The following is a 25,722-nucleotide window of genomic DNA, read 5'->3' on the forward strand; positions in this document are numbered from 1 at the left end:
GAGTATTTTCCCAAGGTCAAGTTATTATTTCTTTATCGGTGAAGTGAGCAGTGGTTAACCGGAGAGAGGCACCATTGAGCTGCTCAGGAATCCCAGCGTCGACTCTTTCTCTACGGGGCTCGTCACCTATTGTTAGGCGCTTGGTCATGACCTCAACTCCGCTCCTTAGAAAAGAAAATCGCTTTTAAGCACCACAGAGCAGATCTCTAAAAAAAACTACGCGGTGATGTGACCAGGGTTATTGAGGTGCAGGAGGAGGGAGTGTGGGGCACCTAGGGACGTCAAGACGGCTTCCGGCCAGGTCTTAGCCGTGTCGAGGCACCGAGTCGTGGAGGAAACCCCGAGGATCACGGCCTCTTGCCCGAATGACACCGACGGCCACCGGCCACACTGCACATCACAGCTAGCGTTCGCTAGGCTAACCTCTGTCTACCAAGGACTGGAAGTAAACATAGCAAATGGCTTGTCGGGTTTATTCATTGCAACGTGCGTGTGGGACTTGTTAGCGGTTTTTTTTTTCCGCGATCGGAGTGAGACCGTTGTGCTGCTCAGCTCTGGGCCGTGATTGACAGTTAAGAGCTAAAGGCACCCCCAGGTGAGTCCAACTGGATGGCTAATGCTAACGTGGAGTAATTGCGGTTTATCTGGTTAAAATATGACATGTCACCTGACGATGACTATCCTCATAGAGTCTACAATCAATTGTTGAACTTTCTGCCAAGTGATCTTCAATCCTCGTACACTTTCCCTGAGTTTTTTGGAGGTGATAATTAGCATGCTAAATTGCATTACTGTACCAGTATACTGTAGAGCTACTGGCTAACGTTTGCCTAAACCAGCTTGTCATCGCTGTCTGTCACTATGTTTTTACAAGATGCGTCATTTAAAGAGTGTTTAATTGCTTGGTTTATCCAGTGGAATTTACTAGGGCTGTCACGTAAGGGTAGATCTTTCTGGTAATTTGGTTAATAATCAATAGTTAAGCCTCGATCGTTGTCTACTGATTAGTTATTCAATATACCAAGTAAATCAGCTGATATCTATGTTTAAACATAGCATTTTATTCATCCATATATTGATCGTGGTATTCATATTTGCAGTGAAAGTCAGTTTTCAGATCCATTGATTATAAAGTCTACACCCCTGACCAAATGCTATTGTTTTGTGTGATCTAACAAAGTAAAACCAAAATAATTTCAAAGCCTTTTCCCCAACTGTGACCTATAATCAGTTACAGAGTGGAAATAAAAATAAATAGAACAAAGAATTAATCAGACTGTGTTAAATGGGTGCCACCTTTTACCCTAAATGGAAAAAAAACTAAGTCAGGCGCTTACTGTTAAGTCTATTGCAAAGACACTGTAGGAGTGATGACTCCCATGCTAATGATCTAGTCCCCTTTTGAATCAATGGGCTGAGCATTTCCAAAGTTGCCATTCCAAATAATTGGCACAAAGTCTAAAAAGTTACACAATTGGGAACACTCTTGGTCAGATGGCACTGGATGGGCAAGTTCTGCAAGTTGCTGACTTGGAAACTGAATGGAATTGTGCACTTATGTAAACATTTCTTTTTACAAGGCTCGATGGAAGGACTTCACAGCCAGGCTTTGAGCTTGGATCCTCGCAGGCAGGAACTGCTCGAAGCTCGCTTCACAGGAGTGGGCGTGGCCAAGGTGAGTGAACTCAAAGTCTTTTAAATGATGTACAAATTCCAGCTAAGTATGCAGCACAACAAGGCATTTTATAAGTATTTTTTGTGACATACAAAGGTACACAGACAAGCCACATATAGAAGCATCACTCCAGCAAGTAGAATAGCACTCATCTGTTATGTTCCAAGTATAAAAAGCAGATGACTAATGGATCTAATGTCTTGTGTTCTGCTTTTCAGATCAACAGTGAATCATCCAGTCAGTCTCTTTGCAGTGTTGGTTCCCTCAGCGACAAGGAAATGGAGGTGACTTTAAAAATCACAGATAATCGACGGTTTGTCTTTCATAATTAACACCCCCCCCCCTCAAAGGGACTTATACAAAGGCTTTCATGAATTACATAACCAATTACTGTAGATCCTGTAACACAATAGGAATACACTCCATACTATTGACCACCATAGTTCATAACGGAATGGTAGTTCATTGCCATCAATGGCATTAAAACATCATCACTTTCTGTCACATTTCTGATCTGGGCAAACCTGATACATAGTTGACAATGTTTTACTAACGTTTACTTTCAGACATTGGAGAAGAAAGTCGAGCACAGAAGCAGGAAGAGAAAGGGAGACGTTTGTGACACAAGTAGTTTAGGTAAATGTTATATGCAAAAAACTACTCACACACAAGAACAAGGTGTGCAATGTACTTCATAATTATTGAGCAATTATTTTGTTATCAAGATGAACTCATGTACATAAAAAAAACAACAAATCCTTGAAGTTTGGCCATGACTGCCATTTATTTTGTTTTTGCAGGAAAGGGACGAGGAGTACACAAGACCAGTGATTATTTTGAGGTGAGCATAATTACTAATCTCACTCTCACCTTCAAACTCTGAACTCACGTTTCCTCCTTTTAACACTTGCTGTGTCTTCTTTCTTCATTTCTTTGCACACTTGCAAACTTGCACTCACTTTTTGGCTAGTTTGCCGGCAGCAGCGGTTCTGGCACTAGTCCGGCCCGTGGCATCCCCGTGCTGGTACGATGCTGCTCTTCCCAATACTCGCCTTCTAACCCTTCGGTGAGAGTTGCCTTAGCATTATTGGACTGTCAGGGTTGGTGGTGATCTTTTTTATGCTAATTTAATGATAGACATCCAATCCATTTGAACTGGTTTCATTTTAAATGGCTTGGATATCTGTTGTTGTCAATCACTGAACTAAATTAATACTGCAGAAGCTAATGTGAATTGACCTGTTTAAAAAAAACTTGATCAGTAATACAAAGAATCTTTCCATTTCCTCTTCAGTCTTCTTTCTACTTAGTTTACTATGTATGCATGTTAATTGTTTTTTTTGTCCCTCCATGTTCTGATGTTACTACTGTCCAAAAAAAGACTATTTTTTCATCTCCAAATATCCCCCATCTTTATTTTTTCCAGTTCCAGCAAAGCAGTCCTTCATCCGCAGGCTCCGCCCACACCGACTCATCATCCTGCAGCTCTGTCAAGATGGCGCCCTCGCACTCCTGCGCCCACAAAGTCACCCAGGTGTCAAGACTACAATTTTATCCAACGCCATGAAAGGCATTCAGAACATGACAAATGTGTTTTTTGCTTTCAGTCTGAGCTGACATTGCTGAAGCTTACAGCACTGGAGAGAAATAAGAACTCGGACCTGGAGAAGAAAGAAGGACGGATTGATGACCTGCTGAGGGTATGAACAACATAATCCATCATGGCTACAAAATAAATGATAATGATGATGAATTGACATATGTCGTTGTGGCAGGCTAACTGCGACCTGCGGCGCCAAGTGGAAGAGCAGCAAAAGATGCTGGAACGCTTCAAAGAACGACTCAACAAGTGCGTCACCATGAGCAAAAAGCTCCTCATTGAAAAGGTATGTCTGCATAATACCATCTTGACCTAGACGTGGTCAACATGTCCCTTCTCCCCTCTTTCATTGGCAGTCGAAACACGAGAAGAGAACTTGCCGCGACAAAAGCATGCAGGATCGTCTACGTCTAGGCCACTTCACCACAGTACGCCACGGCGCCTCCTTTACCGAACAGTGGGCCGACGGAGTTGCCTTCCAGAACCTCATCAAGTCAGTGCTTAATTGCCTAGGTTGCTTTTTTGTAGTACTTTTAAAGCAGTTTGGTACTTTGTGGCAATTTTAGGCAACAGGAGCGTATCAACTCACAGCGAGAGGACATCGAGAGGCAAAGGAAACTGCTGGGAAAAAGGAAACCGCCACCTGTGACTCAAATGCAGCCGCCAAGCACGGAGCACAACAAGCGAAAGAGCAGGAGCAATGGGCAGGAGAATGAAGCGTATGTGTTACATCTACATCATTCTTGTTTATGGGATAACCGTATTTTCACGACTATAAGGCGCACTTAAAAGTCTGAAATTTCCTCCAAAAAGACGGGGGGGGGGGGGGGGGGGGGGCTTATAATCCAGTGTGCTTTATATACGGAAAAAAACTTAAAATGTGTCATTCATTGAAGGTGCGCCTTATAATGCAGTGCGCCTTATATTCGTAAAAAATATGGTACCTTATTTGGAGCACTTGTTAAAATATGATATGCATTGTTTCAATGGGACACCATTTCTTCTAATTTTTAGGCTGTCACTTGCTGAGTATCACGAGCAAGAGGAGATATTCAAACTCCGCATTGGCCATCTAAAAAAGGTAACTCTCCTCCTGTATATATGATTTATTAAATTACTGTCAGGACTGGTAATAATTGCATCCTTGCAGGAAGAAGCAGAGATCCAGACGGAGCTGGAACGTCTGGAACGAGTCCGGAACTTGCACATCAGGGAACTGAAAAGAATCCATAATGAGGACAATTCGCAGTATGTGTTGAATTTTGAGTCACCTCATCTTATTTTATTGTGACTCTGCCTAACATTAAAATGGCTTTGGTGTAGATTCAAGGACCACCCGACGCTTAACGACAGATATCTTCTCTTACATTTGCTTGGAAGAGGAGGCTTCAGTGAAGTTTACAAGGTTTGGGCACCACTTGATATTAAGAAATTCCATTAGATTTTGTCTTATGCAATTTTTTCTGTGATTTTTTTTTTCTTCTCTTTCTTCTCCCAGGCTTTAGATTTAACAGAGCAAAGATATGTTGCCGTTAAAATTCATCAGCTCAACAAGAACTGGCGTGAAGAGAAGAAGCAAAATTACCATAAGTGAGTGAGCAAAATTGAACTTTATACTATAAGACATTGTACTGTAAAAAGAGTACTGTGTAATTTTCTGCTTATAAAATGGTTTAACTAATGATTACCAGTATTGTTTTAAAAACGGACGCTATTTTTTTGTTTTTTCAGGCACGCTTGTAGAGAGTACAGAATCCACAAAGAACTAGATCACCCTCGGATAGTCAAACTGTACGACTACTTCTCGCTAGATACCGACTCGTACGTCCCTTTTAATCAATTTTATCTAATGAAATCTAGGGATTGTATTTCATTTCGAACTTGTTCTTTTTTGTTTTAATGATTGGCACAGGTTCTGTACTGTGCTGGAGTACTGTGAAGGCAATGACCTGGACTTCTACTTGAAGCAAAATAAGCTAATGACTGAGAAGGAGGGGCGCTCTGTCGTCATGCAGATCGTCAATGCACTCAAGTACCTCAATCAGATCCGGCCGCCCATCATCCACTATGACCTCAAGCCAGGTATTAAAAATTCATAATTAATCACACACTTTTGCTCTAGCCAGTCATCATTTTTTTACCATTACAGGAAACATCCTGTTGGTAAATGGCACCGCTTGCGGTGAGATTAAAATCACTGATTTCGGCCTGTCCAAGATCATGGACGACGACAGCTACAGTCCGGTGGACGGCATGGAGCTGACCTCGCAAGGGGCGGGCACCTACTGGTACTGTGCTTTGACGCCGCACAAAGTTAAACCCTGGGATCAAATTGAAAGACGTATGTCGTGTTACCTTCAGGTACCTTCCACCAGAGTGCTTTGTGGTCGGTAAGGAGCCTCCGAAAATATCCAACAAGGTTGACGTTTGGTCACTTGGGGTCATCTTCTATCAGAGCTTGTATGGACGAAAGGTAAGAGACCAATAGAATGTCATCCAATCTCAAGAATGTATTTTTATAGGAATAACTGGTTTCTGAAATAAATCTGAACATCTCTAAATATTGTATCAGTTGATAAAACTAAATGACCCATTATTTTCTCCTCTTCAAGATATATCTCAGTTTCAAAAAATATAAATTTGCTTGTATTATTTCATGCAAGTATACATTTTAGTTATCTTAACCCTTTATAATATGACATAGTAAAATAAGATTTCCCTTTCCTTCAGCCATTTGGTCACAACCAATCCCAGCAAGACATCCTCCAAGAGAACACCATACTCAAAGCTACCGAGGTGCAATTCCCCCCAAAACCTGTTGTCACCCCAGAAGCAAAGGTATGACGCACCCACACCCACATACAGTTCCCAACATGACAATCCCGTCACTTTGCCTTTCCCAGACATTCATCCGTCGCTGCCTAGCTTACCACAAGGAAGACCGCGTAGACGTACTCCAGTTATCGCAGGAACCTTACCTAATGCCCGCTATCCGCAAGACCCTCGGTGGCGCAGGTGGCAACGCCGGGGCGCCGCCCGTCCCCACGCCTTTCCCCTCCACTTCCAGCTGCTACGGGAACAGTGCCTCCAACTGAAGTCCCGCATATCCAACGTCGGATGTCGTCCAAGATGAAGGTTGCGCGTATGCATGCACGAATGCTATACGACTCATGTTTAGGGGCTTTTTAAAGCGGCGTTTCCCAACCTTTTGAATTGTGCCTGTCACTATACGCCATTGGCACATAGATAAATGAACCTATATTAATTCTAGACGTGAAATTAGATCATATGGCAGGGTTGGGATGCACTGCTAAAAATGTCACAAATTTGCACAAGTGACACATGCATCTGTTCTGTGGAAGTTTTGTTGAAATTATGGCTTGAAATATATTTTCAGCAGGCATTGCAAGTATTAACTCCCCCTGCATAGACTTTTAATGGAAGGGCTCCCACTGCAGTGACTGAAGACCAAAGCATAGAAAGGGGGGAGGTGTGATTATCTTCTATATTAACTGGAAACTGTCAGTTGCTTATTTGAATTTGAAATATCCCAATTGGGAGTGAATGATTGATTCAGTGCCATTGATGTCGGGGGCCTGTCGACGGCAGTAAATGAGTTGAGAAGCGGGGAATTTATGAGTGAATGAGTGTTGTGAAGAAAAAAAATAATCCATGGAAGTAATTATAGTATGTAACCAATAAAAGACATCTTTGGTTACCCAATTTGATTCAGGAGAGATTTTTTTGATACAGAAATACAATGTGTATGTGTTAGGAGATTGTGTCGTGTTAGTTTAATTTATTATAACCACCCTAGATTATCCAAGACATGACGATTAGAAATAACAATGGACAATACATGTTTGGCTTTATACATGTAGAAGTCTATGAATAGGCTGCTACTTTATTAATCTAACCGCAGTTATAGTATCAGCTTTCAGTGCAATTTGTAAGTCCTTTCTTTTGGATCCAGTATTTTTCTATTGGAAGTTCTGGTAATTTATGTTCAAAACTGGGAACTACCTTTTGTAAGAGGTTTTTCAACTTTGTTGATACAAGTGTATGTTTCAGGAAAGTTCACATTCAAGTCTCAAGGGAAGAGTGACGGTCCAAAGCATAAGGTACACTTTCTCCAACAGTTCCAATGTATCTTTTTTCTTTTATCTGTTGTAGAACTGTGATGTGACCCAAGCGAGCCCCCATTTGAGATTGGTGAGCATAAACTTGAGCGCTTTAGTCCACTGCTCTTCCGAGTTGAACTGTGTCTTGATAGAGTAGGAGCCGCCATTTCCACCCGTGTCCTCAATCTTGCCCTTCTCCACGTCCATCCTGACATCACACCATGTCCAAGTACATAGTTACTTTAATTAGCTTTCCCTATATTTTGACGTAGCCCCAATAGGCATTACGATTCTTACCTGTATGGAAGACAGAAGCCAGTGTCACCTTTTTCCACCTCATCTTTAAATTGTTGCACGCAGTCCAGGAAAGCTACCATTGCGTGGTCGAACTTATTGTCCCAGAAGAATCTCAGGCCACCTGAGCAGTACAGCGGAAGTTCCTAGGATTAAAAAAAGGGAAAGTACAGTGTAAAATTGAAGGAGGAATCCAAACAATCTTCATTACCTTTGATTTATCTGTTAGGGACTCCAAGTAGGAATGGTTTCCATATGGCACAAGGCGGTATCTGAGTTTAGAAAACAAGTTTTGGTTCAGTAACTCATTTGCCTAAAGATTAAGGTTCATTTATAAGTTTGAAAACCTCTGGAAACGTAGCCCCATCTTGTTAGCCAATGCGTGTAATAGCAATACTGTCTGACCCCAGGCCGCATTGATCTCATTCCATTCCACAGGAACGCTGGGAAGTCGACCCAAGCGGAAGTTGTTGATCGTGCCAAATTGCCCACTGTGCCTAGACATTGAAAGACAATATGCTGTTACTAGACCCTCAATGGGAACTTGGCTGTACCACAGTGGCTACCATATGTGAAAAGTAGCGTTGAAGACATTGGTTTTCTTGAGTCGATCCAACTGAATCTGACAATAACGCATCTGGTTGTCGACGCTCTTCAGCTCGTCGTCTAGTTCCAGCTGTTGGCGTTTGAACTCGCTGTACTCCTTTTGGTATCTGACACACACAAAAATTGTATCATCTATTTGGAAAACTGGATTGTTACAATTGATCCACAACAATTTTGGCGACTCACTGCAGCTCCTCCGTCTCCAGTTGTTGGGCCTGTGCTCGACTCTGCGTCAGTTCCTGGGCCACGCCAGCTCGCTCCTCCTCCACAGCCTCCAGCTGTTGCACCAACGCTGTTTCCTCCTCCTTCAGATGCTGCAGCTCGCTCAAGAGTGTCTCCTCGTCCTCCACAGGCAGCTGCGACAGGAGCTCCAGACACTGCCTGAACACACCATGTGAAAGATGTATTCAGTCAAAATCTCTCTACGGCATATCCTCCATTTGACTCACTTGTAATTCTGACATTCATTCTCGGTGATATTAAGTTGCGTATCCAGGTGGTCCAGCAAAGTGTCGGTACATTCCTCACACAGCGGGTGGTCCACATCAGTCTGACCAGACATGATGTCAAACAGGTCACTCGTTACCTGCCACAAATATGACATTTTTTTATAACACATGTACTATGCATTGTTTTGTATCTGTTGCATATTTTCAAGCCATGCTACCTTAAGTCTGCGGCTTAAATTTTCCATGGTCCCACCATCAGATGCGTCTCCTATCAACGTGAAGCTGTTTGCACTCTCCGTGGACATCATCCTATGGGAATGGTCCACCTTAACAAATAGATCTATAGCAGCCAATGATATATTATCACATCTAACACTCACCGTGCTGGTGGGATGTATTTCCTTGACACACCATCTTGCTTGTTTTCTACAAAGGTCTCCTGAATATTTCCCCCCAGTGTTAATGATTTTAATAAAGACAGGCAACTTGATATATTTACCTCTGTTGTAGAGTCTCCTTCAGCACAATCTGCCTGTTTGCTGGGTGTGACAGTCACCAATGGAGCTGAAAGAGGACATGCAACATAGTATGAAAGTCATTCCAAAATTGGATGACATTTGATGACATACCAATCAGTTCATGGATGGTGACCCGGTCCAGTACATTAAAGGATGTGTCCAGTTTGAGGGGCTGGCAGCATCGTTGACAAACAAAACTAACTTGCATTGTTGTGCTCGTCTTAGAGCCCTCCATCACTTCAAGTACATAAAAATCAAATCAAGTGTGCGAAATCACAATGTATTTCAAGATGGGTTTATCACACTAGCCTGCGTCAAAGTTAGCTTGTTGCTGGCAAAGATATGCTAGTATGTTAAGATATGATGTTACCTTAAAGGCGATCTACTGTCAAATAATACACGCATGTGGAAATCACTTCATTAAATGTGTGGAGGGCACACAATCTAAACAATAAATGGAAATAATCTTTATAATAGTTCTGGTGACTGTCGTTTTTCCTATTCACTTCCGTGTTGATGTTTACTTCTTTCTTCTTCGTGAAGAAAGTCACGTGATCAAACATGAGAGCTCAATAGTGCCTTCTGCGTATTGACGGTAAACCAAAAGGTTGTTTCGGATCAACCTGTGAACTATTTACACCCATGTTTTAATCAGGAGAAAGTATACATTGTGCATATTGAATATCCCCATGTCCGATTTCTTTTTAAATAACGACGCTTGTTTTGACAGATGAATGCTGTCATTTCCATCTTCCGCCAGAAGGGCGGCGCTATATCAATTTAGAGTCAGCTGTTCAACACTAACAAGAGAAGGAAAGAGTGCGGGAAAACTGAAGCAAGTAAAGACAAGGCGGTAGGTAAAGAGACAAAGTTTACTTCTGCTAAATTGTTATATCTCCCATGTGTTATGTGTTGATCATGTGTTATGTGTTGATCACGTGTTATGTCGGAATTATTTATGCCAAGTCCAATATTGATGCATCGTTAATAGATCTGTAAATCCTGTAGATATTGTCAATCCCAAATCCTGGTGATCGCTGTCATCAGACCACATTGCAAAAGTGACGACATTGCTTGCTACACTATGAGTCCTCATAGATCTAAATACTCACTGACGTGTTGTCGAAACTTAGTAACTGACCGTTTTGTTTCCCTTGTTAGAAATAAAAACGACATCATGAATAATGATACTGAGGTCAAGAGAGGGATAACTGCTGTGTGGGAGTCACTGCAGTGTCCTATTTGGTAATTATCATTAAATGGGCTATTTTAGCCCTTTAATTGCATGGGAAAGTCTTTTCCATGAAAATTTGATTCTAATATTTTAACTTCCCCAAATAGTCTGGATTTGATGACTCAACCTGTTTCTACTAAGTGTGACCATCAGTTTTGCAGGTAAGTGTCATTTCATGATTATATTTAGTCCACATATTTACTAAGAAAAGCAATGCCCTTTAAAAAATGAAAATCAGTCTGCCATAAACCCAGTAAACATGTTTTAATAATATTTGCACCTCCTTAGGTTTTGTATGCTGAAACTGTTGGAAAACACCAAAAGAATAGCAGCCAACTGCCCAGTGTGTAAAGAAAAGATCACCAAGAGGTTCAACATTTAATATTTCACAGATAAAATCATTATTTTTGTTCAGATATTCTGACCGATCTCTTTTTTTTTCTTTGTAGGAGCTTGCGGGAGAGCCCGAGCTTTCAGAAACTCATCACAGGTGTGCAAGATATGATTCAGGCCTATGAGAATGACACTGGCACAAACTGTAAGTACTGCATCGTTCCCATTTTAAATAGCTCAACTCAAAAGGGTGACTTAAATATTCTCCAATGACAGATTTCACAGGACTTGCTCAGGAAAAATTGCAATCTCAGTAAGTGTGATTTGTTCATAATGAGAATCCCATTTGATTGGAATTGTCACTATTGGTTATAATCCCTTTTTTTACTCAATGCAGTGTCACTGATGATGAGCAGTTTGATAAGTCACCAAACAAATTGGAGGGTGTTGAAAAGACTTTTTCGAGTTCTTACTCCTCAACAAAAGCAGGTGAGAAAGCTTAGTTGTTGACAAAGTTAGTGATGCAAATATGTCGTTATTACCCTAAGTGTTCATAAAAAATAGATTTGCTTAAAATATACAATAGAATAAAACCAACTATAACCCTCCAAGGATAAATAACTGAAAAGATGGTTTAATTCACATACATAGTTTGTCATTTTTCTAACTCAAAGTATTGTTGTGATAATTCTTAAACGGTTGGATTTATTCATCTCTTTAGCCCTTCAAGGTTTTGCAAAAGTCATGGGAATTGATCATTCCGATCCTTTGACGACAGAAGGTAAAGTTCAAGAAGGAGCCCTCAGAGACTCTGTTCCAACTACACTGTGTATGGAAACAAGGGAGGCACCAGTCAAAATCTCTAGACTTGTAACTCGAAGAAAAAGACGAAAAGACCAAGTTGTGCCAGCGGTTTTAAAAAATCAAACGCTAACACAATCTGGTGGACAGAAAAGTGATCTGGAGATTGAGGAAATCTCTAAAAAGAAGAAGATGGAAAGTGTGGAGAAGGTTGCTGAGTGGCTCATGAAGGTTCCGGTTGAAGGGAGCCTTGTGCTGGATGACCCTACAGAGCTTTCTCAGTTTTCAGATGATTTAAATTGCTCCCATTCACTTCAGGACATTGAGACATTCCAACACAAGGAGCAGGTCACCAAAACCCTTGAAGATCAGGTTTTTGGGGCCACCTACAAACGAGAGCGAAAAAGTACCACAGGTTCCACTACTAAGAATCTATCAAACTCTTCAGGAAAACAGCCCAGGTTGACTAGCTTTTCTGATGTCATGAAAAGCCCTGAAGATAAAGATGGAGATTTATCAACAGCTAATATTCACAGTGACGATACAGACAGTTTGCCAGAAAACAATGAAAATGACCAAATCGACTTTCACAGCCTCGAAATTGTTCATCTTAAACGCAAACCAATAAAGAGATTACGTAGCGCTTTGCAGCAGGATGACTCTGATTTGCAGACCAAAGCTAAGATGGAAAGTTTAGGTCCGAAAAAAACAGATAAGCGGAGAAGTTCTTCAGAGAGAAGCAAATTCACCAAACATGTAAAACCTCTAGTGCTGGTCGGTGTGCAAAATGACAATGACCTCACTAAGAGTAATCTTCCACAAGAGGCGGTTCAGGTTCATATTGAGAACTACCCAAGCAGTGAGGACCAGGAGTTGGCCGTCACAACCTGCATCAGGAGAAGCAGAAGCAGAAGGCTGCTGTTGCAGCAAGCTCCATTAATAACTGTAAAAAAGCAGGGTGCAAACACACTCAAAAATGTTAACAAGAAAGGGACATCAGTCCTCTCTGCTAAAACTAATAGTAAAATTAACGGATGCGTTTATGACAAAGAACTCTGCACAATCGAAAACATGGAGATCTCCAGTTTAGGGAACCCTCTTATGGAAGTCCCTCAAACTGAATCTGAGGCATGTGCAGATCCTGATCCTCTTCTAGGCCCAAATTCTCCAAGTCTTCTTGAGGTTCCTCCACAAGAGCCAGTCCCTTGTTCAAATCCAAATGAATCAGCAGAAAAAGAGAACTATAATGATAGCAATATGGAAACTGAGGAACTCTTCAAGAGCTTCAAACCCCCTAAAATGAAGTCTCCCCTCACAACTCCGCAGGGTGATAAGTCACCCGACGAGGAAGTGAAAGACAATGGAACATTGAGTCTGTCGGCTTCAAAAGAGTCTAAAAATAACTTATCTGAAAACATGGAGATCACGGTAGTTCCTGTAACTGAAAGTAACGAATTTTCAGATCCTGATCCTCCAATCCCATGTTTGCCAAAAGTCAATGGAGTTGCTCCAGAAGATCCAGTTCATTGTTCAATTTCCAGTAATCCGAAGGAAAAGGACGAGAACTATAACGATAGCGAGATGGATACCGAACAACTCTTTAAGAGCTTCAAGCCCACCAAAAGGAAATCATTCCGCCTCACCCGCTCAAATGGGAAGAACAGTCAGAGTGTGGATGAAAATCCTGTGCACACTTTGGAAAATAGTAACCCTACTAGATCAGGTGTTCAATGTGCCAAAGAGCAGATAATACCGAGGTTGGACCAGACCGACCCATCACCTGGTAGCGATTTGAACCCTCCAACTAATTCTCCCTCAAAGAAAATGAATTCTGCTACTTCAGTTGTCCTTAGGAGCACCGTCAGCAGTGTCCTTAGTCCCAACAAAGTGAAAGCACGTGAAACGGAAAGCCCTGTTGTGTCTTTCATCCCCCAGATCGGGAGTTCTGGACTCTGCTTTCATGAACGGGAGCACCAGAAAACCCCAGCAAGCATGTTGGAAACTTCCACAAGGGAGAGTCAAAAGAACACCACAGAGAGTCACACTGACGCTGGAAGCAGTTTGGTAACTGCATACCAACATCTCTTGGAGACCGACTGCTCAATGACTCCGGACGGACTTGACGTCCCAATGAGCTTACCGTCTCTCGGGACGGGGACAAGCCCCCCGTTGTCCATCCCGAGCAATCCTAGACGGAAAACGAAAAAGAGGGCTCGAAGGCTGCAGTATACGCCAGAGTCACAGAGCAGCATCAGTCAGAAGCTTCCCACTTTGACACAAATATTCCACAATGTCGCTCCACCCACTCAGGGCGATTGTGCTTCTAAAGCTAATTGGCAGGAAGCTAATACGCAGGAATCCAATGCTGAAGCTGACGGGAAAGAATCTGATGCTGAAGTTAATGAGCAGGAACCTCTTGCGAAAACTAACGGGCACAAATCTGATGCTGAAGATGACGGGCATGAAGACGTTGAAGTCCCTGGCCGGAGTTCGAATCTCGACTACGTTGAGTCCAGCCAAGCATCTGTCGACTTGTTTGACCCTCCATATGAAAGTAAGATCATGCAGGATCTACAGAAATGTACTGTTATACTGACAAGTGATTTCTTTCCCTAATTCTATTCATTTGCAGATGATGCACCAGTGAACGGAGCGAACATTTCTGCGGAATCGTCACAATTCGCAACAGAGCTTCTTGTTACGCAGGTAAATTTGAAGAAGTTATCTCCATTGTAAGTAATAGAAACTTGTGATTATGGGTGTACAAACGTGTAATAAATATGGTGCAAGCATTTACGCATGCATTTTTTCCCTTTCCTCCTTTAGAGGGCAACAAACCCAATGTCGCCAATAAGAATGTCATTTACAGTCTTACGGATTGCTCAGTTTTTTTGTTGTTTTTTGAAAAATGTCCCTCTCAGCAACTTTTTAAATTGCATTTTATTTACATGGGCCACAGAGGAGATGTTTGTTTTCCGCCCTCATCAATCATCCTGCATTCTCCCTTTATCTGTCCACTGTCAAAACTCACTCTATTTAGGTTCATATCTTGACTGCCTACATTCACACAGACTTTATTTGTTTTAAACTTTTAACTTCTATTGACATCTATCGTCACTGGCAGCCAATGAGTGAATATTTTACTGACAGTAAAAACATGAACAATTAAACACGCTTGAGTTTTCCGCTTATTAAGTAACAGCTAAGTATAGTTTCCACCTCTGCTGATTGACACTTGTTTTTACGTGTGAACTGAAGGTGGCATTCCAATTTTCTTCTGCCCCTCCCCAGTTCAATCAATTGTAAAGTCTTGCTTTTGTTTCTTTTCCCTCATTTGCCAGCAAAAGATGGAGATGCAGAAAGAGCTCGTTAGGCTGGAGAAGTTGATGGCTTTGGTGACTGAGGTCCTTCAAGAGAAGGAGGCTAATCCTACTGTGTGTAAGCAGACCACTGTTTAACACATGAACATACTAGATTAATATGATTCTTTTTTAGTTTTAGAAAGATATTAATCAAACAAAAATTAAATGGTCAATAGGGCTTTTTGGGGAAGGCTGAATGTTATTTAATTCACTCATAATTGGTTAAAATATATAAATAAATTTGTTATTTGTGTCTGTCGTTAGGCCCAGTTGGGAAAAGATCTGATGTATGTGACCTGGATGAAAACCATAATTCAGACAGGTAAGTAATTTCGGGAATTTTGAAACCAAAACACACACACACACTTTTTTCATAGTTTTTTCAATGCTCAAGTGCGACTTGTTTTTTTATTTGAACACTTCAAAAATGTTAAATAATACAGCTTATTTAAAAGCAATGACAGGTTTGTTGCTGCAGTATAACATGTGTTTTTTTAGATAGCAACTGTGTTCAAAGCAGTTAATTGAGACGAATGCACTCACTATTAACTTATTCACCATAAAACAACACACAAAATATAAGGGCTACTTAACTTGTCTGATTGTCAACTTTCAGCTTTTATCTAACATATCCTTAACAGGGAAATGTTAAGTTCACAGATCCCTTTTAGATTGGGACAGAAATTGCTTCTTTGTAATTTTCATGAGAACAATGGTAACATGCCTGCTCAGGTATTTCTTTTCACACTTTTATCTTCTACAGAAATAACCCTTATTTATCACCTCAGATAATTGGCTAGGTGTCCCCTCTTCTGGTAGAATGATGGGCAGGTAATCTCTCCAATGAACCCCATATCTGCTCCCGCGCCAAAGAGATTAAAAAAAAAGCAAAAGTCATTACTCCCCGTATCTTCTATCGTTTCGGAGCACTTAGAGAAAAACTTGTGTTGCTTTGGTAATCTATCTCCCGCTTGACTGACCCCCCCTAGTCTCCCCCCACCCCGACACACACACACCTAGAACCCTTCGAGGCAAGAGCTTTTAAGTGCTCCATTCCAAGCTAAGAGGGGCTGGCGGATGATAACTTAAAAGGGGCTTAGCGAGATGAGCTTGTTGCAGAAAATAAGAAGCAGGCAGAAAAGTGCGCCGCCGAAATAATTGCAACCGGCGTTACGATTTGCGGGTTCAGTGAGACAAATTAATCATTGTTTGACAGTGACGGGGGGAAAAAAAGCAAGGGTCATACTTGTGGATTGATTTACAAAAGAACAATAAAAAATTATAGCATGTTCTCTCAATTCTAGTGAGAGATTTTGGTACTAAGATTTTTGCAGTGGTAGAATTTTTGAGTCATTTTGCTATTTCATTTTAATCATGTTTACAACAGAATTGTGTTAGTACTTGTATTAGTTATTTAATTTGGTGTTTTTTTTCTTGTACACTGACAGTTTACCGCATCATTTCATTTTTTGTGAAAATCATGATGTTTTCATTGTACTTTTCTGTTTTTTTCGTTTATATTTTTTCTTTTCAATACACAAAGTAAAACATTTTCCTCAAATGACATCACGCCGCAAATGAATTCTACCCCCTAATTTTTTAACAATTTTTTTTCAATAACTTTTTACTGTCATTGCGCTATATTCTCACTAATAGTCTTTACTTCCTAAATTTTAAACTTCTATTTTATTGTTTTCTCAATTGAAACTGGAAACTTAGCATTGTCAATGGCAGCCTAAGAATTTATAAAATTCCCGACACATATTTAATTAACTATCCTTTATTTTGCAGCAAAACCCTTGCAAATGTTACAGAGGAGCCAGATAGACGTCCTCAAGATGCAGAACAGTTGTCTCAGCCCGCCAAAGAAATGCGTAAGCTCACAATTCTAACATCCTGTTGCTCATTATTTTACAAGAATTATTTATTCATTCCCCTGCATAGCGACAACAGTCTCCGCAGCTGAGAAAAGTGTCGCCGAATCAAATTCCACCTCCAGCGACAAGGAGAACAAAACTCCAGAGAGGGACCGAAACCGAGCTAAAATGGTGCTGGTGTCATCCGGTTTGGCCCCCGCCGAGCAGGTGCGTGTGTATTCGTCTGGCGCAACTGCAATTATCCAACTTAATGGGAGCTGGGTTGTCGAGGGGCGTGTCGCCTGTGCCAATCACACCTGGCTTTGTTTCAGATCACTGTAAAGAGGTTTGCCAAGAGACTCGGCGCCCGTGTTGTCTCCCGGGTGACGGCGGAAGTGACTCACATTGTCATGTGCACAGGTACGTGAGGACACTTTGTGCTTAGAATGTGAATACATCTGTGGAATAGGCGTGTCGTCATGTGTACATTCTTCAACCTTTTTTTTTTTTTTGTGTATTCAATTCCGTGAGTGGAATTTTTAATAGAAATCTATCAGGGCTGCCACAAATAATGTTTTTATGTCGACCTTTATTTAAATAACATGCCATTAACAGTTATTTTTCTTGGCTTGACATTTTAGCTGTAAATATGCACTGGAGACAAAAAATGTACTGGGGAATTTTATTTTTTTGGTATTTGATATCAAAATCAGGCATTATTTATTTATTGTGTCATTTTAATAAAATGTGGAAGTCATTTTTATACCTTTTCAGAATCTTGATGGATAACTGAGGAACACCATATATAGCTAATGGTAGGGCCGTTTTTTAATAGATTAAAATTGTGGCTCTACAAATGATGTCAATCAATTTCCTTATCGATTAGTTGTGGTTAATCGTGCCAACAACCACAACCTACCAAACATAATTCCATCTACTGTCATTGAAAATCATAGGCTACCACTAATTGATTGAACAAGTTTTACAGTTTACTGCTGGTATACCTGCACCTTGGGAAAGACTTAATAGTTTTTCTCAAGCATTTCAAAGAAGCTCTCGCCGTCTTAAGTTAGTACATTAAAAGAACATTTTAATTTCCAACAGTACTCTCTGATTTGTGCCTCTTCCCTACACAAGCTATTTGGAGATAAGGCACAGCAGACCTCATTCTCTTGCTCGCCACTAATTACCCTCCCTGATAGATTATTTTTAATTCGCCGTCTCCAACGCGCCACATTGCAACGAGGCCTTAATAGGAGGTCGTTTCTGTGGCATCCATGAAATAGGGGGAGCGCTAGACCACCTGATTCTTGCTGGTTTAACATTGGAAGGTGTGCTGAATTGATAAAATCCTTGAAAATTAGTAATTGTCAATTGTCTTGAATATCTGACATTCATGAAGACAGACATTCCATTTGAAATGGGAGGTTAAAATGGATTGAATGTCTATAGCTATCAATGGCACTGAATAATAATGCTGGAAAATAAATTCCTGTTCTTTCATTTTTCTCCCCCCAAGATGAACAACTTGTATGTGAGCGTACACTCAAGTACTTCCTTGGCATTGCAGGCAGGAAGTGGGTGGTGAGCTTCAATTGTAAGTATTGTCCTTAATGATCCTTTTTATGCCTTACTCACTGCTCTGTCGTTATTTATGAGACAACGCCTCCCATGGTTTAAAAACAATAGGGAGGTGCTCCCAAATAAGTCCCCATTTTATTCCCTTTTTTTGTATTTTGCAGGGATTGCTGAATGTTTCAAGCAAAAGAAACTCTTGGATGAGGTAACACACGCCCCATTTTAAATCTCCATATTGAAATGAGACGACATGACGAAGCTTTCTATGGCGGTTCCTACGATACACGTCATGCATTATTTGTCAAGCCATTTACTTTTGCATTCCCGTTAGCTAGTATAATGACTCCGCTGCATCACAATGAGTTCATTATAAAAGTAAATAAGTGGTTTTCCAACTTTCTAGACTGTCTGAATACCAGCTTTTTGGGATGTTTTGTTTTTAATTAAGATTTATGCATTATTGTTTTGTCATCTTCCCCATGCAGAATTTATATGAAGTGAGAGGTGACGTGGTGAACGGGTCCGACCATCTTGGCCCAATGAAAGCGCGCACCAGCAATGATGATAATGTGAGTGCATAACTTTAGAAAGCAAAGTTACTGTTTTGATTATTTTTTCGTCTCAGTGAAAAGCGCAATGCAGACTAAAGGATTTTATCACTTAATGTCAGTTGACATGAATCTATGCAAGAATAGTGGCAGGATCGAAGTGCAGTTTAATAGTGTAGTAGGAAAAATTATTGATAACCGGAAAAAGAATAAATACAAGTCTATGTATGTAAAGCAGATAGTAATGAGGTGTCAAGTGTGTCTTATCTAAAATGGGATTCCAGTTACAAATTATTCAATAGATGATTCCATGAGAAGGCCTTTGTTTTTCTTCTTGTAGTTATTGTTTTGTATTCGGGGGCTGAATACTTAATAGTGGGGAGCGAGAAAGAAACTTTTATTACTCAGGAAGGAGGTTTTGCAGTATATTTCTATGTTAGAAATAGCGGTAACTTATGTTTAGTATTCAAAATATTTTTTTCTATTATACTTATTGCCTTTAGATGGAGAGAGGGCATCGGAACTATTTTTTTTTAGCTATATCACTCAGGCCTAGCTGGTAAAAGTTGGTAAATTGACCAAATGTCTCCTTATAACCCGTAAAATCCATTGCATAAGGCAAGGTAGTATTTCAATTGATTTAGGCCCTGTGATTTCAATACAAAATCCTTCGCATTGGTGAGAATTAACATGCTCACTGATTACCTGACGCTGAAATATCCCCTGAAGGACATTAACTTTGTCTAAATTAAAAATCTGTACCACCGAGACTTTCATCAAACAAAGCACCTCTGGCTGATGATCATTCTCAAGTGACAGGATAGGAGAGAAAGTCATTTTTTTAGCTCCTCCTGATAAAGCCACATTTCCCCATCCTACCCATGTATCTGACCTCATGCTGTCTGACTGATGTGGCCAACAAGGCTCAAGGAACCCATTTAATATGATTATTCCCGTCTAAGTGAGGTGACCCTGAATGTAATAAAGTGATTGTCTTTGTTGTTCGATGGGTTGTTGTTCATTTACTTTGTTTTTCAAGTTAGACCATCAAGGGATTTAGCCAGTTATTTTTTTTTTGTCTCCTCAGCTTCTCATGAGGAACTACGAAATCTGCTTACAAGGACCTTTCTTAGACATGACCACAGGTAAGTAAACATGAACTCATTATCTACCATCTTAGTTCAAATATGATTATTAACTGGGCATCAAACTGCTTTTTTTGGACATATAAACTCTTGTTTTTACTTAAAATAGGAACATTTTGCAGTCTTATTTCTGAAGAGGACCAAAAAAATTGTGTATTTTAATTTTTGAGAGATTTATTGATATTTAATTAGGAATGAGGATTTTAAGACTCATTGAAAAGTTCCCCTCAGGATGCAAAAAGTTTGGGAACTTCTCCTTCTCACAACAACAACAACATGTTTGCATCTGTTTGTGTTTATTCCGTGCTGTCGTACTTTGCTTTTTGCCGAATTCTAAATGTCTCTTAAGTCACAGTGATGTCAGCGTCCTGCAGGCCTGCCACAGGCATCGGCACAGCACCAGCTGACTTCTGACCGACATTGAAACATTCACACTTGTTATTATGCTGTACATGTTGCTGAACCTACATTGACGCACACTGTAAAGTTTTGGCTTCAGCAGCTCTTTTAAATGAATGTAAAAAAAAAAACAGCTTGGCTCATTGTCAAGCCATTTTTCAAAATGTTTTATGAATAGAATAATGGGACAGCATGACGTAGGCTTAGTTGAATTGAAGACTAAAAAATGATTGCTTGTATTTGGACTTCTATTGGCGTCAGTATGTTTAAATTGAAGTACTTCACACCCACATTTCAACTTGCAATAATCGGTGCGTTGAATACAGAAGTGCTTGTAATTGTCTTTGGTGCATTCTATCTTGGAAAGTTGCTCACCCGCATGCTAATAAACTTGCCAAGCTGGAATGCCCGAGGAAATAATAATGGAGTGAGGACTGGCATTCTGGCATCACAGCATATAATCGCTCTTTTCCTAACACCACACAATTACGGCGTAGCTTTCCTTGCGTGCATTTGCATTTTGATATTTTAATGTTTGTTGCTCGCTGTGTTTTTTGTTCATCTCCCAGAGGAAATGGAGTGGATGGTGCAACTGTGTGGAGCCACGGTGGCCAAAAATCCACTTGAGCTCCAAAAGAAACGGGTAAAACTGTCTTTAAAAACCAAGATTACTATTATTACTTTGTTTAATTTTACTGTCATGTTTATTTCTTTGGAAGCACAAAGCACATTTCGGTTCAGACAAAAAACAACCTCATACAGTTGTATCAATGTACATTTTTATGATGCATTCTACTTATTAATCATTACTCTTTTTAGAATTATTTCTAATATAGAATATAACCATTTTAGGGTCCCCCTGCTTTCCATAGTTGCCAGGGCTAGACTCCATCACCCCTGCAACCTTTGTGAGGATAAGCAGAATTGAAAATGAGCAAATATATAACATTTTATGGATAAATAAATGAATAAAATAGTCTTCTATCACAAAATTAATACAATTAAAATAAAGAAATACAACCATGTAAGTCTTAACTGACCTCCACCCAACAACTGGTACCATGGACAGCTCTAATTGTCCAATTAATTGCGAGCTTCTCTTATCTATCACCGTCATTTTCAGGCAAAAATTAAATGACTTCCCTATAAAGGCTTAAGAATATATCAATATTAATTCCCCCTATTGCTGTGAGTGTTATTGTTTAAATTTTAATGATCCCATCTTGTGTATATACGTTTCATATCCAGAGTGGTGTATTATTTAACTAGAGTACATCCCTGCACATTGTACACATCAGTAAACCACTTGCCCTCTGTCAATGCTGCAATTCTAATTACTATTCTGCTCGGCTTCGCTACTGCGTGTTTAGCGGAAAGATGCTAAATAAATGAAAGCCGAAAGTACCATTAAAGCTGCGTGGATGTGTTTTCTAAGTCTCTTATTTTTGTCTCACAGAAGTCCAATCAGCTGGTCATTGTTCAGAATGGATCAGTGGCATCTTCGTACAGCTGTAAGTTTCTTATCACACTATCAAACTTTTCAGTTCTATTTGTATTAAAACCTGATTTTTTATCCACAATCCTCACAAACAATTAGTGTTACCATTAAGTGTGAAACTCACCACGTCTGACAGACGAGGTGGCAGACGTTTTTTTCCCCATTTTTTCAACCCGATGCAACAGATTTGCCAAGGAGAGTGAGTGTGAAAAATTTCGGGCAGGACACAAATGACCGAGCGCAAATGTCACATTGGGGCGTGATACAAAAGGTTTGGAGATTTGCAAAGGCAAACAGAAATGACACAATTTACCAGAGGACAAAGGATTATTGTAGTTGCTTCTTTAGGGCTGTAAAAATGAATACGATGTATGTTTAACATTTGATTGTAATTCCATTGACACCCGTTTTTATTCACTTCACAGGTCTCTCCAAACAAATCCCTGTTGTTACACGTGGTTGGTTATTGGACACTGTGGGGACCTACACCCTCCAAGGTTACGGCAACTACCTAGCGTGAGCTAAAGACATCTTTTACCATCTATTTATTGGGAAATGTTCTGTACAAATTCTAGAAACCTGAAGCACCATAGGCATGTAAAACAGATAATAAAAAAATAACCAAAAATCTAGTTTTTGGTGGCTTCTCTAGTTCACACTTTCATTCCAAATGTAAGTTGAAAACCGCATTTTATAAACAGTAAATTTGAGATTTAACATAACCATATATATATAATTTGCATTGATTCTTCTCTATAATGCTAACGATGAATTAGTATTTTGTGTTCTTTGTGGCCTAACTATTTTGTTGAACTGTGCTATTTTGAAATGTTATGGATACATTATTCTGCATAAGAAGGGTTTGCAGTCAAAAGATATATTATCTAACAATAATCTGTCATTCAATCAAGCATTATATTGATTACTAAGGAAGAAAACTTTAAGCCTTCTTAACTATGGAATGCTTTTAAAATGTCAACAGCTTCTCCAATTACATAACTCAGTGCATAGATCAGTACGTAACACTTAAAGTATCAAAATTAGTGTTGTTCCAAACAACTGCTGGCAGCAAAGACATACAACAAGCAAAACTGGAATGTCAGCACCTCTTGGAGGCATTTCAAATGCCAGATGTGTTGTTGCCAAGTTGCCACTTTCTCCCAGTCAGCTGTTATTTTTTTATTTTTTTTTATTTTACACTCCGCTCGAAGCTGTGAATGGGTCTTGTTATAAACCTTAATTCAGTGGAAAGGAATGTCTTCCTCATCTTGTTTGAAGGAGTCCTATCACAAAGGTTATTTACAGTGCACACGGAATTTAGTGGTCACGAGATTCCTCCTTTAAGTGTTTAATGGCTACGTGTAAGTGAGCGTCTTTGTATACCAATCAGGCCCACTTGTGGAAAGCATCCCAACATGCATCTTATCGGCTAGCGAACAGGAAATTTGCACATGCATACATACAACTAGCCCACATGCATACAACTAGCCCAGGGTAAAAATTCCACAACAGCAGCAGTAGAAGAGTTGACATTCTTGTTCAGCGTTTCGGAACAACAGAACACGCATTTGCAGTCACGTGGCATCTTGATTTTAGCATTGTGAGCAGATTTTTTAGCCTCGTAAGATCTAATGAGATGCAATAAGAGCATCTCATGTTAGTTACTTCTCAGTGTAATGTTTTGAAGTTTTCTGTAGTATTTGCCTACCCCTTGTCAGCGCATTTGACCTCACACTTTTCCGCTACATATATTTTTAATCCTTATAATTCTGGCTTTTGCATATTTGATGATTCACTCCTCCTTCTCCCATCCCCCATTTTTTTTTCCAAGTGACAAAGTAACAATTATCCCTGCGTCATTGCCATTGTGGTGCATCCATCGAGTAGCTGTTGCTTGGTACCAGCCTTGCTTTAATATCCTGTCGCCTTTTAAATCCCGTATGATCTCAAAAGTGCAATAATCCCTCGCCAAACTCATCAAGCATCATATATTCTTTAAAAAAAATCAAATTAACCGCCAATGATGCAAAGAATAGTCCATCTTTGAACCACTCCCTGCCTTTCTCGACTCCAAGATGGTGTCATCAAGTATGTTTGTTGCATATATTTATATTTTTTGTGGTTGCTGTCGCTCACTATTAGAATAAAAGCTCTGTAACGATCCAGGTGCAAAGAAATTTCATCACCCGCCAAAAATAATTTATACGAAATGGAAGGCTGCAACCTTACCCTTTCCAATGTGTAAACGCTTAACTGTTGCCATGGCAACGTTTAACGCAACAGCCTGCAACATGAAAGAAAAATTGGTAGCCCCCCCTGAATTGACCCACCTGTAATAAAAAAGCTTTCTGAGGATTTTCTTAAAGGATTATAATGTCCTCGCTCGCACCGTATTCTTAGTTGTCTTCGTATAACTGTTTTTTTTCCTAGAATGTGGCTATGAGTGAAGATATGACGGATGACTGTTTACAATATACATCCAGCCTCTTTCATGCCCAAGGCGAGAAAACATTTCAACGTGACACATTTTTTTCCTCTTTGTTTGGCCTTCACAAACAATTCTTCGAGCTTTACCTCAAGCATTTAACCCCTTAATTGATTTACTTCATTTGAGAGTCACTCTGGGAAAGGGAGGTTAAAGAGAATCAAATGGTTTTAACTCATTGCTAATGATAGTGAAAGATGTTTAATTGAGTTGAAAAAAGAAATCCTTCCTTCGCTTTAAATTTAAGATGATATAAAAATAATACTTGTTTTTTTAATCCTCCCAAAATATCTTTTAATGAAAATAGTACAACCAAATAATTTAAAAAAATAATTTTGGTTTATTAAATGAGAGTAATTGGAAAAGTAGTTGACACATTAATCTATAAAATCTATCATTTAAGCACAAAATTATTACATAGGATATTTTTTATGGTTAAGGCAGGATCGTGTTTCATTGCTAAGATGCATTGCCAAATTAGATGAATTAAAAAAATGAATTGACAACCTTCTAGTTTGATTATTCGTTCCCAGCCTCTCCCATTCAAAATGGACCTCTATTTCCATCAATGTCACTCAAAAATAGTCATTCACGGCCATTTCTGTTCAAATTTTCATTCAAAATTTTGCATTGAGGTCAATAGAGTAGTGGCCCTGTCACAATTTACAATGATAATTCCAAGAAAATGTCATTGGACTTCAGAAGTGACACATTTTAAGAGAAATGTTAGCATTCATGGAAGCTTTTACCATTGGTCCCGCTCTGGGCATCTGGTGTGTCCTCTCTTCCTGGCGAGGTGATGGCACTGCAAAATGTCACTTCACCATCGCTCAAAGAAGCAGCGGCAGCCGCTTGAGGGGCCTTTTGCTTTCAGTTGCGCTCGGACGAACAGTCATGCTTAAAGGTCACGCAACCAAGCTCATAAATTACAGCTATGTACTTGTAATCATTCATGTAGTCCAAATGTGAGTAAGTGTTGGTGTCAATTAGTGCTCATACAAACAGTAGTCAACTAATCGGTGATTCCTTTTTTTTTTTACTTTTTAATTTCTGCTGAGCATTTAAATGCATTAGAACTAAAATCTTTATCCTCCAAAAATTGAAGCATAGATTAGGGTTGGGCGATTTTTAAGATTGTAAATATGGGTTAGATTGTCCCTGGTGATCAGCCATGTTTTTTTGATGGAAACACACCCGTATTTGGTACAGCCCATTAAAAG

The 25,722-nt window shown here is 39.8% G+C and overlaps 3 protein-coding genes across 7 annotated transcripts; 2 read left to right on the top strand and 1 right to left on the bottom strand.

Moving 5' to 3' along the window:
- The first annotated feature begins 41 nt into the window (after positions 1-41).
- On the top strand, positions 42-6,998 carry LOC144211810 (serine/threonine-protein kinase tousled-like 2). 4 transcript variants are annotated; one of them, XM_077739277.1, is made up of 21 exons: positions 42-595; positions 1,581-1,675; positions 1,894-1,959; positions 2,242-2,311; positions 2,476-2,516; positions 2,646-2,741; positions 3,102-3,209; positions 3,283-3,375; positions 3,451-3,561; positions 3,632-3,768; positions 3,842-3,994; positions 4,290-4,356; positions 4,426-4,523; positions 4,599-4,680; positions 4,774-4,865; positions 5,007-5,096; positions 5,188-5,357; positions 5,425-5,563; positions 5,637-5,748; positions 6,006-6,113; positions 6,179-6,998. In XM_077739277.1, exons 2-21 carry the CDS (start codon positions 1,586-1,588, stop codon positions 6,368-6,370), a joined length of 2,115 nt encoding a protein of 704 aa, XP_077595403.1. In that variant the 5' UTR covers positions 42-595; positions 1,581-1,585; the 3' UTR covers positions 6,371-6,998. The 4 variants fall into 4 exon arrangements, with proteins under 4 accessions (XP_077595403.1, XP_077595399.1, XP_077595401.1 ...); XM_077739273.1 differs by lacking the exon at positions 42-595 and adding an exon at positions 625-763; XM_077739275.1 differs by lacking the exon at positions 42-595 and adding an exon at positions 625-763 and having other exon boundaries at positions 2,646-2,699.
- Positions 6,999-7,165: 167 nt separating this feature from the next.
- Positions 7,166-9,828, bottom strand: becn1 (beclin 1, autophagy related). Its single transcript, XM_077739110.1, has 12 exons — positions 9,634-9,828; positions 9,375-9,500; positions 9,245-9,309; positions 9,126-9,184; positions 8,964-9,054; positions 8,746-8,882; positions 8,483-8,677; positions 8,257-8,403; positions 8,038-8,187; positions 7,902-7,962; positions 7,694-7,836; positions 7,166-7,604 (listed from the first exon to the last, which is right to left on the bottom strand). Exons 2-12 carry the CDS (start codon positions 9,496-9,498, stop codon positions 7,436-7,438), a joined length of 1,341 nt encoding a protein of 446 aa, XP_077595236.1. The 5' UTR covers positions 9,499-9,500; positions 9,634-9,828; the 3' UTR covers positions 7,166-7,435.
- A 228-nt stretch (positions 9,829-10,056) lies between these two features.
- Positions 10,057-22,649, top strand: LOC144211693 (uncharacterized). Of its 2 annotated transcripts, none has more exons than XM_077739108.1 (21): positions 10,057-10,116; positions 10,425-10,508; positions 10,605-10,658; positions 10,786-10,866; positions 10,947-11,035; positions 11,107-11,143; positions 11,228-11,319; positions 11,552-14,185; positions 14,264-14,337; positions 14,973-15,069; positions 15,258-15,315; positions 16,785-16,867; positions 16,938-17,077; positions 17,182-17,269; positions 18,369-18,446; positions 18,592-18,632; positions 18,913-18,996; positions 20,063-20,120; positions 21,089-21,162; positions 21,976-22,030; positions 22,443-22,649. In XM_077739108.1, exons 2-21 carry the CDS (start codon positions 10,441-10,443, stop codon positions 22,535-22,537), a joined length of 4,080 nt encoding a protein of 1,359 aa, XP_077595234.1. In that variant the 5' UTR covers positions 10,057-10,116; positions 10,425-10,440; the 3' UTR covers positions 22,538-22,649. The 2 variants fall into 2 exon arrangements, with proteins under 2 accessions (XP_077595234.1, XP_077595235.1); XM_077739109.1 differs by having other exon boundaries at positions 10,084-10,120.
- The last annotated feature ends 3,073 nt before the right edge of the window (positions 22,650-25,722 follow it).

This window comes from Stigmatopora nigra, chromosome 18 (genome assembly GCF_051989575.1).
Source record: "Stigmatopora nigra isolate UIUO_SnigA chromosome 18, RoL_Snig_1.1, whole genome shotgun sequence".
NCBI classification, from domain to species: domain Eukaryota; kingdom Metazoa; phylum Chordata; class Actinopteri; order Syngnathiformes; family Syngnathidae; genus Stigmatopora; species Stigmatopora nigra.